This window comes from Mastacembelus armatus, chromosome 3 (assembly GCF_900324485.2).
Source record: "Mastacembelus armatus chromosome 3, fMasArm1.2, whole genome shotgun sequence".
Taxonomy (NCBI): Eukaryota; Metazoa; Chordata; class Actinopteri; order Synbranchiformes; family Mastacembelidae; genus Mastacembelus; species Mastacembelus armatus.
This window is the reverse complement of record NC_046635.1, coordinates 19,626,863-19,639,077: the sequence shown is the minus strand read 5'-3', so window position 1 is coordinate 19,639,077 and position 12,215 is coordinate 19,626,863. Positions and strand designations below refer to the sequence as shown.

Below are 12,215 nucleotides of genomic sequence, written 5' to 3'. Positions count from 1 at the left end.
GTGGCTCTGACCACGACCAGGTGCAGTAAAATAACTGTGTTGACATCACACACATCTTTAGACAAATATTTGTTGCGACAATCCTGGAATCAGGCCACGCCCCCACGGTAACTGGAGGGGGCAAATCTGGCATAAAATTGTGTAGTGTAGACATGTCAGACTCAAAACATACAGCCCGCTATATAATTTCATATGTCAATTATTGGCCTGCTGGTACATAGCACTCCTGCCACTCATACTATAAATCCCACAATGTAACAGCTGGCCTGCCAATGACCTGCCCACCGCCCCCTCCGACGCAGCTTTAATTACACACTGATCAGTGATCAACAGATCAATTCAACGATTAACAGTAGGCGTTTTTACAGTGACATTTAAGCCAGCCCCCCCAAAACTGGCCAAATGAGAACTGGACTTTTAAAAAAGGGACTTTCAACGCAGGTGGGAGGCAGAGTACCTATTTGTCGACATCAGAGGTTAAACTGTGTGCCTTGTTTGTGGAGCTAATGTGGCTGTAATTAAGGAATATAACGTCAGACGGCAAAAAACAAAAACCAGGACATGTACAATAACTTGGACATAGAGCAGAAGCTACAGAAGTCACAAGAATTTAAAAAGGCTCTGGTGTCACAGCAGGCTGTGTTCACAAAAGCCAAATCACAAAGTGAAGCTGCTAATTTCATAGTAGCAGAAGACCCGGTCCATTTACAGAGGGAGAATTTTTGAAACACTGCATGATTAAAGTGTGCGAAATCTTCTATCCAGACAAAATGTCAACATTTCCACAGCAGAAATACTGTAGCTGATCAGATATGTGAACTTGCCACTAGGGATGGGTATCGTTAAGCACTACTCTTATCGATACTGCTTAATGATCCGGTATTTTAATGGTTCTCTTATCGATACTGTTAGAGGAAGAAAGAAATTTATAACATTAATTGCTTTATTTTGGAACATCTTTATAATGCTTAGATCTCTCCGAAATCCTTCCGCTAGAATCCGTGTTGATGTGTCTGCTGCAACAACAGCCCTGCCTCTCTGCCCTTTGCTTACAGACAGCAGGAAGTCAGAGTGCAGACTAGTGATCGGAATTCTGGCTCTTTTGGCTAGGCTCACTAAAAAGAGCCTTCTCTTTCAGCTCCCAAGTAGCGCTTCAGATTTTTTGGTGCTTAAATTAATTTATTACCAACAATAATGTAAAATTATGCTCAATATGAATTACTAATGTAAAAAAACATGCACTATATGAAATGTTTCTTATATAAATACACCTTTATTTATACACTCTACAGAATGATAAAAAATAAACTAGAAAGTGCAAAAACAAACGTTTAACTATTTACAAGTGAGCTCTATATGAAATTTTAGTCTTGCAGACTCTACATTCTGCGTTAATTTGGTCAATGTAATTGAAATGTGTCCAGATTTTGCTGCGTTTCCTGATGTCACTCATTTTGTCAACTTTGTTTTATCTTTCCAGTCCGGCTTGAAGAGACAGATAGCGAGAGAGGGCGGCTCCAGTCGTTCAGGTCAAAGAGCCGGCTCTCAGCCGTTTCGTTCACGATCGACACATTCGTTTTCTGTGCGAATAGCGAAAATATATTACACCATAAACGGATATTTGACCATGTGGGCTAAATGTGCACATTTAACATGACTACTTCAATACTGATCACAACCCCATTAGGGCTGGACCTTATTGATATTGCGGTCTTCCACAATTTAGCCCCGGGGCTTGTTTAATACCGGGTTTCGGGACCCGTCCCAACTTGCCACTGATTTACAAGCACAACTGATGGAAAAGGGATGGGACTTTATGCATACTCCCTATCTGTGGATGAGAGCACAGTAAATAAAATAATGAACAAATGCATTTTAGCTTTACATTAGAAAAATGCAAACAAAGCATTCAACTCAAAATCCCCGAGAATGAATAAAGTCTCTTAAACCTTTAGCACCTTTGGGTGCACACTGTTTTAAGAAGACTTTATAGCTTGCTAACGTTATTAGGTTTTGTTGACACTCTTACCTTGGCGCAAAATTAAAAGCCAATCCTACCCGTTTGTAGAATCCAGTGGTCCAAGCGGTTCCAGGAATACGAGGACGTGCAACACAAAGTCTCTACCTGGCTATAGTCCCAGGGCAGCAGCTGAAACTCCTTCCCGCCTTCCCGTCTCTCCTCCCGGTTGGCCATCAACAAGACAGTCCCAAGGCGCTAGGTTTAGCTTAGATCAGGTCTCGTCAGCCTCCTCGGAAAACAAGTCAGAATTCGCTTAGTCCCCGTACAGAAACGTCACAATGGCCCTCAGAAGCATGGAGCGGCAATTCACAGTGATAAAAAAAAACCGGCACTAAGCATTTTAAAAGTCTTTGTTACTATCCTCTGCTGTTCCGGACCAGCGCCATTAGTGTTCATCACGTTCCCGCGCTTGAGCTCTCTCTTCTTCTTCTACGCTTTTTCTTCTTCGTTTGTCGAGTTTGAGAGAAAACCCAAACAACATAGAACAATACCTGAGCATATTAGCTTATAACATTTTTAACAGCTTTTATAGTTTGCCTTAACTAATTACGCAAAAAATAACTATTTTAATTTTTTTATTATTATTGATTTTTAAAAAATAAATTAGTCACTTTGAAATGAAATGCATCACCCCAAAGGTCATAATGCATTATTATAATAAAAGAAAGCACACATTTAACAATAAAAGAAAAACACAAAAAAACTACACATATACACACATACTAAATCAAACACCTACCGATTATTATTATTATTATTATTTTAGAAATTACACTGAGACTTTATATAAAATCAATTTTACTGCTGTTTCTCTGTGTCACTCAGGAAATTCAGCAACAAAGAGCTGCTCAGAAGCTGACATTTGCCTTCAACCAAGTCAGGCCAAAGACAATTCCTTATTCACCACGGTAAGTGTGTATTCAAGAGTGTTTGCTGGACAAAGACAGCGAGCCGGAAGGCGTCTACTAAGTCATTTTCATTTGATTGTATACATCCACCCACAAAGCCAACTGGATGAAAACACCTTTGTCTACTCAAATCTTTAATCAACAGTGGAAACTTGTTGGTAAAAATTTGTGCAGTTTTATATTTTAAAATGTCCTTTCCTACGGACCATCCCCTGCTCAGGTTTCTGGAGGTGTTTCTGCTCTACTGTCACTCTGCTGGACAGTGGTTTGCTATAGAAGAGTATATCACTGGGGAGTTCAGGAAGTTCAACAACAACAATGGAGATGAGATCGTCCCCACCAACCTCCTGGAGGAAACCATGCTGGCCTTCAGCCACTGGACGTACGAGTACACCCGTGGAGAGCTGCTGGTGCTGGACCTGCAGGGTAAAATCTCTCTACACGTGATGGGACCCACATACCAATACACTGTAAAATGCAGACAAGGTCATACAGTATATAGCTGTTGGTGTGAGGTTCACATGGTGATGCAGGTCATCCATTTCCCCACGTGACGTGTGTTTAAAGTTTTCTCCATTAACTACTTGTTGCAACCTGTCCTCTTGATGGATTTCCTATTTAATATCTTTGGTAGTGAAGCTTGTGTGTTTGATGTGTGCCTCTGTAGGTGTGGGGGAGACTCTGACAGATCCATCAGTCATAAAAAGCGGTGAGAAGGGGTAAGTTCACTTTCTCCATTTCTCACACAGGTCAGTCACCTTTTTTGTGTATTTATTTAGCTTCCCTCAATTCAATATTGAGTACAGTTTCATTTTTAGCAGCTACACATATCTAGTAATTTTGCTCTGAATCACATCTGTGACTGCTGCAGATCTTATGATATGATATTTGGACCTGCCAACCTGGGGGACGATGCCATTAGAAACTTCCGTGCAAAACACCACTGCAACTCCTGCTGTCGGAAACTCAAACTTCCTGGTGAGAGAAGTTTAGTTACAAATTACTGCTCAGCTGTTTGAGTACACAAAGTGTACAAGCTACTCTGCAGTAGCAGATTACCATCTATCAACATTAAAAATTGGATCATATTAGTATTTGCAGCTTTATTTGTAATTTCATATTATAAAATGCTAATCTGTAATGAACTTTTCATGTTGTCTGTCAGATTTGAAGAGGAATGACTACACACCAGACAAGCTGACATCCCCACAAGAAGACCCTCCTAACTCAGGGGGTACGGTCAAGGAGTCCTGCCAACCAATGAGGCTGATGCTGTGATCAGTTTAAAGCAATGAATGATGATAAAGCGACACTGTCCTGATCTGTTTTAGTCAAAGCCAGTGAGCAGAAAGGTGCACCCAGTCAACTGGAAGAATCATATCTGGGTTTCAGTGGAAGCTAGTGCATGAAGACTGTCATGTTTTGCTGGTTTTACCACATTGTGCTAGCCATCTTAACCTTTTGTTTTTTACTACATTTGTGGATGAATTTTAAATAGTTTGTACACATTTATGAATATCTATGTACATAGCCTACTATATGAACTGGATATATCCAAGGTGCAGAGAGTTTAATATGAAATTTGTAAAGTTGCTGCTCTGCTGGGATTTAGCCACTGCAGGAAACAATTTTTTATAAATGAATAAAGACTTATATCACAACTTTTTGTGTCTTATATAATATATATATATGATTTTGGAAATCTTGTAAAATATTGATACCTTGCAACTTAATGACTTTTACAGAACAATGTAAGCTATTATATTGAAAGTGTGTTCACTAAAATATTGCTGATAGTTTTTATTGTTACAAAGATACAGGGTGTTCTCCACCAAACCATCCAAAATGTGCTCTCAGTGGCAGGGTAGTAACATGGGAGCAGACCCACCAAGGCTGGAGACTGAACAATACTGGAAAAACATATGGGAGAAGCCCACATAACACCAATGCCCAGTGGCTGGTGGACCTGAGAGCAGACCACAGCAACCTCCCTGAACAGGACCCAAAAATCATCACAATGACAGATATCCAAGAAAGGGTCTCAAGCATGAAGAACAGGACAGCACTGGGACCTGACATGATCCACACCTACTGGCTAAAGAAGCTAACTGCACTCCCTGAGCACCTGGCAGCTCTAATTAACCAGCTGCTAATGGATGGGACTCACCCCAAATGGCTGACTGAAGTCAGGATAGTCCTGCTCCTGAAGGACCTCCAAAAGGGAGCAGTCCCACACAACTACCGCCTGATAACCTGTCTCTGCACAACATGGAAGCTCCTGTCAGGCATCATAGCGGCTAAGATGAGTAATCACATGGCTCAATACATGAGCAGGGCCCAGAAAGGAATGGGTAAGAACACCAGGGGAGCAAAACATCAACTACTGGTAGATAAAGCAGTCACTAGAGACTGTAAGACTCATTGCCTCACACATGGATCCTAGAATGCTTGGAGCTATACATCAATAGGACTCTAAGAACCTTCATAAGGAACTCAATTGGACTGTGGAAAACAACCCTAGTGGCCAACCTCAAGCCGATTGCACAAGTCTCCATCAAGTGGAGCATCTACCAAGAAGATGCTCTGTTCCCACTGCTGTTCTGCATAGGCCTGAACCCCCTCAGCCAGATCATCACTAAGACTGGCTTCGGATGCTGACTAGGAAATGGAGCAACCATCAGTTGCCTGTACATGGATGACATCAAGCTGTACGCCAGGAGTGAGCGACACATCGACTCACTGATCCACACAGCCAGCATCTACAGCAAGGACACACACACACACACATACACACAGTATATAAACAGCCTGCACCTGGGGTCCTGCCTGCCTATATATATAGTGGCCCTGCAGGAAGATGAGTTGCCTATCTGTGATCATATTATAAGGTGACACAACAGGCTGTAGGCTACACAGTGTGTATGTCTTCATGGAGCGATTATATTATTATATAATATACATGAACTAGACTGTTCCTGACTACTTTTGATACTTATTTTGCTACAAAATTATTTAAATTTCTCTTCAGGGAATAATAAAGTTTATTTTATCTTATCAAATTAGACAGTGCTACAATCATAGCAGTGAGTGCAAAAAGGAAAACTGATTTGTTATTTATGTGTATCTGGCTCTCTAAATATGTATGTGCTGTGGTTGATAGTCCTCCCAGATGAACATAATGGTCAAATGTAATGTACCCATTATATCAACAATATTAACGGTCTGCTGGTCGGGTTGGCTCTGGATAAAGTTAATTCTCCGGCCTAAATTATTGTTTCATTCAGTGATGCTGCGATCATACGGACTGTGCCCTGGAGCCCGGAGTAAAACAAAGCGCACATGTGGCCGCGGCTCCGCCTCGTCCATGTGACAGTGTGCAGGCTGAGTCAGCCGGCTTGTCACGCAGCGTCAGTCTTGAGTCGCACAATTATGAAAAAGCAACCTTCCGCTGGAACCTCAGCCGAAGCGGATCTCTGCAACGTCCACTGGGCTTTCCTTCCAAGGCTAACACAGAGCACCGCAGATAGATGGATAAAAGCCACGACACAGCTCTTCCTGAGTCTCAATGGTGAAGAGAATGGTATGTGACCCTCTGTGATTTTAGGGAAGTAAGGATCTGCTAGATGACTGGGCCAGAACCTCTCCCAAACTGCAGGTCTTGTTTGGTGTTCTGACCAAATGTTGTCTAAGGACGAACAGTGACCCGATGACAGGGTCATGGGTGTCCAGTGCTTAATAATGATGACCTATTGTAGATGAAACTTTTACATTTCATTCATCCTTTTTAAAAGACTCCATTTTTACTTGAATCTTTGTTAAAATGAGAAATACTGTACATTGGTCTCTATGCAGAGAAACATTCAGCTGCTATAGTTGTGATATACCAACTAGAGTGGGGAGGCTGTTAAGAAGAAGATAAGATAAATAAGAAAAAATATCTCTGTGATACATATTTGTATCACTAAATAGACAAATTTATCAAGATCTTCTCAGGTGGTACAACAATAATAACAAACCAATTCACCCAAGATGTGCTGTGAACGTCAGAGTGACACGGGTGCCAACGAACTGCTGCATTGACTGTTATGTACACAGTGTATACATGGTGGAATATCCTCCATTGTATGTATGTTTATTTGATAAGAGCCTGTCATTTACGTCACAGCAAAACTAATTGGAAAACATTGGTGTAAATCACATAAACATGTTTGCAGATTTCCTTTTTGTGTTGAGAGTGATAAATGTTGCTCAGTGCTGGTGGCTCCTCTGAGGTATAATGGGGCTGCGGTGATGAACAAATTATAATTTTGATATACGATACAGTTGTTTTACCGCAGCTTATAATCCTACAAGACACCTGTAGCTGAACATTTCATGTTTTTAACTTTTGCCGTTTAGGATGTTTGTAGTACGTGCAAGAGAAAATTGTTCCATAATCTCCACAGTAAGGCGCAGGAGTTGTTTGCTAATGCTCACAACTGTTTTTTATCTTTTTTCACAGTCCCAGAAATCGTGGATAGAAAGCACTTTCACCAAGAGGGAATGTGTGTACATATGTCCAGTGTCAAAAGACCTCCACAGGTATGTGTTTAGTCTGTCTGTGTTCACACCCAGTGACTTTTTGCACATTTAATTGTGTTATTGGTTTAACTGTAAATTGATGAATTACCATTTGCATAATGATAAAGTGGCCCTGTGATGGACTGGTGACCTGTCACCCAAAGAGAGCTGTCATAGGTTCCACCAGATCCTTGTGACCCTAATTAGGAATACATGGGTATAGATGATGCATGAATGAAGGAAGTGAAAACATGTTTTTAATAAAATAAAAAACAGAAGTCTCTCATTTGCAAATTATCCGGAGCCTCACTATGGAGTAGTTTGCTTTGTGGAAATCCCTTTGACTGCAGTTACAAGCTTTACACACTTGGATTTGGGCAGTTTAACCCAAAAATATATCCAGGAACATCCTGGGTTTGTTGCATCATGGTCTGTTTTTGCTGCAGTTCTGTAAACTAAACTTGATTTTTGCTTTCAGACTTTCTGCAGTGACTTTTTCTTGGTCTTGGGTTGTTTTTACAAAACAGTAAAAAGAAAAAGAAAAAAACATCCCCCCTTCCAAATGCAGCCACATAGTTTTTATTGATTCCAGCTTGTCTTGTTGTGCAGGTAAACTCAGAGAGAAAGCTTGTGACATCAGACATCTGAGGTTTTTCCAGATAATAGTTGCACCCTCAAGGGATGTAATTCAAGTTTTCCCTGTTTCTTTCCATGTCTTTTTACCTTGTTGTTTTTTTGAACTATGTCAACTATGTGTCTGAATATTTTTGTGTTTTGGCTTAAAAAAATTAAAATAGAATTTTTTACTGCGTAGCACACAGGATTTATCAGTGATATCAAAATTTTTGAGGCATCTTAAGAAAAGTTGATATCTTCATAGAATTAATAGAATCAGCATTTGGAATTTGCTTATGTAAAATGCTTTATTACTGGGCTGGAAATCATGTTTCAAAACCCTTTTTAATTTGACCTTCATTGTATATCACTCAACTGTTGCTAGAGACACCAAGTAAACACTACACATCACTACGCTGTCGTTGTACTTCACAGATTGTTGTGAGTCACCAGTATTTACTGACTGCATTCCCCTATTTTGTACTTTCTGTGTACAGCACAGGGAAGGCATACAGTTGTTTCAGAGAGTATTCAGAGCCTTTCACATTTCAGCACTTTATTGTGTTGTAGATTTTATTTTAAATGGATAAAATAATTCTTTATTTATTCCCTTCACTTGTGCTCACTAATCCATAATTACTTAGTCAAAACATGTTTTTCAGTGTTTTTGAAAATTTAATTAAAAATCTACAACTTATATCTCTAATCTACAAAAGCAATTACAAGTTCCATTATTCTTGATTAATTGTCTACAAGCTTTGCACAGCTGGATTTGAGTAGCTTATCCCGTTTTCCTTTGCAGATCCTCTCAAAGTCTGTATAATTGGATAAGAAGTGTCTGTAAAATATCATCTTTAAGTGTCTCCACAGATTTTCTTCTGGGTTTGAAGCCTGGACTTTTTGCTGGGGCACTCAAGGACAGTCAGGGACTTGTCCAGAAACCAGTCTAGTGTTGGCTTGGCTGTTTGCTTCAGGTCACAATTGTGCTGAAATGTGAAACAATGCCCCAGTCTTAGGTCATGTCCACTCTATAAAAGACTTTTTTCAAGAAACTTTGAGCATTTGGCTACAATCTCAACACTAGGTGAGGTTTTACACATTGCACCTTTAAAAGATAGAATAGGTGTAATGTGGTTGTGCATCCCTGCAACTGAATTCTAAACACTTTGTCAAATCATGCTCTCAGAATCCTTTAAATCAGGGAACAGGATTTCCTGTGATATATTTTACGTCCATTTTTTTCCTCCTAACCAACTTGCTGCTTTTTTCCCCAGTAACTTCAGCATATGCTGCTGCTTGTAGATAATTTAGAGATGCTAGTGAACATAGGCCAAATCCCTGCATGTGACTTTGATCAAAGTGTCCCCTTTGCAGGTTTCATACTTCTCTCTGTTGGTTAAAGGCCAGTCTAACTGCACTGCCTGCCCAGCTTACAGATAACCTTCCTTAATGTCCATAAACATTTGTCTACTAAGAGCTTCAAATTTGTGTGATCTGGACTGATTTTGACTACATTGATGTGAAATCCCTTCTAGATGCCTTCCAGGATGCCAGATATGCCAGCAGCTAGTCCGGTAAGTAATTGTACAGTCTTTGTTTGACTCATTCTATTACCTGATAGGATTAGCCTGAGAGAATTATTGCTGGCTGGAAATGTTCTGCAGTATATGATAAGTGTTGAAATCTCTTTCTGTAATTTCACTGAACAGCAAAACCTCTTTAAAAAAACTGTCAGGAAGCAGAGTCTCCACTGAGGTAATTATAGGAGCTAAGAAATAAAGCAAATGCGGAGTTAGCATCCCTAACAGTTTCATAAAGACAGACTCATATCATGGTGGCTATTTGTGATGTTGTCCATGGGGTAAATCTCAAGTCCACTTAATGCATCCTGGTTTCCCTCACGTGTCTCCTCCCTGCGACTTAGTCCCAGCCACGTACGATGCAAGGAAAAGACGCAAAGAAAGAGGAGCCCGGAAACATGTTTTAAGAGACATGAGACACCCTTTCCTCTAATCCTTAATGTGTAGTGTGCAGTCAGAAACTGATTTCTGAAAATGGGCATTTCAATCTGAAACAGACTCCCACAAAGAATGCACTTGTGTTTATTCGTGGTTATAGCTCCTCCACAAGGCCTCCTCGCTGCTTAGAGCAGAAATAAGAGTTTGGGACATCGGACCGGAATGACTTCTGGGTCAACCTGATTTTGGTGGTCAAAGGTCACTGTGATGTCATGTCTCTCCCATTGTTGTGAAGGTGATTTCTAGGAAGGTCTTAAGGGAATTTCTTCAAATTTGGCACAAATGTTCACATAGACCCAAAGATTAACTGATTACATTTTGTTGGGCGAAGGTCAAGGTCATAACCTTTTGTTCATCATATTCTTGTGATATGCCAGGAACATCTTGAAGGAATTTCTTCAGATTTGGGGATCTCATAGTGGTTGGTTGGTTGAATCATACAACCACAATAAAATAATTCTAGCTGTTAATATTTTTACACTAATATTTTCTAATTTGAATAGCTCAATAAATATGTTATTGCACTAGCAATTAAAATGATTGTGTTCACAAGGTGCTGCTGTGGACGGCTGATGCGGCAGCATGTTGGCTTCACAGCCAGCTTGGCCACAAAGTACTCAGACACGAAGCTGGATGAAAACCCCAACTTGCCCATGCCAGAGCTGGAGGAGTGGTCGGTGGAAAAACACACAGAGGCGAGCCCCACTGATGCCTATGGTGTTGTCAACTTCCAGGGAGGGTCTCACTCATACAGAGCCAAGGTAGGAGGGCAGTGTCTTGATAACTAGACTGTGGACAGATGATATTACACAGTCAAGTGTTTTGTTTAGTGTAGTCTGTCGGTCTGTCTCTTGTGCGATGTTCAAATCTTCAATAACTCAGATTCTGTGGCTCATTAGATATGTGAGACACCTTTAATTGTTGTTTTTGTGTGTTTGTGTGCATCAATGTGAACACACTTTTTCTCATGTCTGTGCAAACGTTGGCAGTACGTACGTTTGTCCTACGACTCGCCGCCTGAAAGCATCCTACAGCTGATGCTGAAGGAGTGGCATATGGAGCTTCCTAAGATCCTGATCTCTGTCCATGGAGGAGTTCAGAACTTTGAGCTGCACCCTCATATCAAGCAGGTGGTGGGCAAGGGCCTCATTAAAGCTGCAGTCACCACTGGGGCTTGGATCCTCACTGGAGGCGTCAACACAGGTATTTAGTCAGACACCGACTGAATGTGTGGTAAATTTATTTTAAAAAATGTTTTTAACTCTTTGCAACAAACTCTATAGCAGTGGGTCATACTGACAGAGCTTATGACACTGGCTTGTACTGCTACTACAAAACCAGAATCATTTTTAGCAAGATGCAGCATTATCAGTCACTGAGCTGACTAGTCACAGTGAAAGCAGTTCTGTACATGCCAGCCTGCAGCCTCTGTAGGAAAGAAAAGTAATGGCAGCAACAGAAGTAGACCTGCCAGTGTATACTATAGCTGTTGTTGTTGAGTTTTGAGGTGTAGCAATTTAGCTAAAATTAAATTTTATGTCACCTGACCTCACAAAAAAAAAAATCATAAATATGTGTATTTCTTTGCCCTTAGATGGAGAATGCCAAAATTTTTTTTCATCTGCATTTTATAACTGCTGCTGTAATTGAGGATTGTACTTCACGACCATCTCCAAAACTAATGTACTTGTGGACTTGTCCAACAAGTTATGGTTACAGATGCTTGTTTATTGTTGTTTATTGTTGCTGTTCTTTTCTCTCTCCTCTATCCACTCACCCCAACCGGTCGAGGCAGATGGCCGCCCAAACTGAGCCCGGTTCTGCTGGAGGTTTTTTTCTTCCGTTAAAGGGAGTTTTTTCCTCTCCACTGTCGCCAAGTGCTTGCTCATAAGGGAATTGTTGGGTTTTTAGTTTTAGTTTTTGTAAAGTGCCTTGAGATGATTTGTATTGTGATTTGGCGCTATACAAATAAAATTGAATTGAATTGAATTGAATTGAATTGAATTGAATTGAATTGAGATGCTCTGGTTGAATCAGTGCTTTTCTCAGTCATGGTTAATGCAATCTGTACTACAGCAGACTTTTACTTGTCAT

General features: G+C 40.5%; 1 protein-coding gene across 4 annotated transcripts in view; it reads left to right on the top strand.

Annotated features, from left to right (window-relative positions):
- The window catches only part of LOC113122150 (transient receptor potential cation channel subfamily M member 7-like), a 65,478-nt gene that overhangs the window by 30,263 nt on the left and 23,000 nt on the right, over positions 1-12,215 (top strand). The window contains exons 35-39 of one of the 4 annotated variants that reach the window (XM_026293224.1): positions 2,846-2,928; positions 3,149-3,354; positions 3,596-3,647; positions 3,800-3,906; positions 4,094-4,589. The exons of 2 other annotated variants lie outside the window; for them this stretch is intronic. In XM_026293224.1, coding sequence (XP_026149009.1) covers positions 2,846-2,928; positions 3,149-3,354; positions 3,596-3,647; positions 3,800-3,906; positions 4,094-4,206 — 561 coding nt within the window. In that variant the 3' untranslated portion in view covers positions 4,207-4,589. Of the gene's footprint in view, positions 1-2,845; positions 2,929-3,148; positions 3,355-3,595; positions 3,648-3,799; positions 3,907-4,093; positions 4,590-10,131; positions 10,883-11,110; positions 11,325-12,215 lie in introns of those variants that run through there. One more of the 4 variants, XM_026293227.1, reaches the window with a different exon arrangement.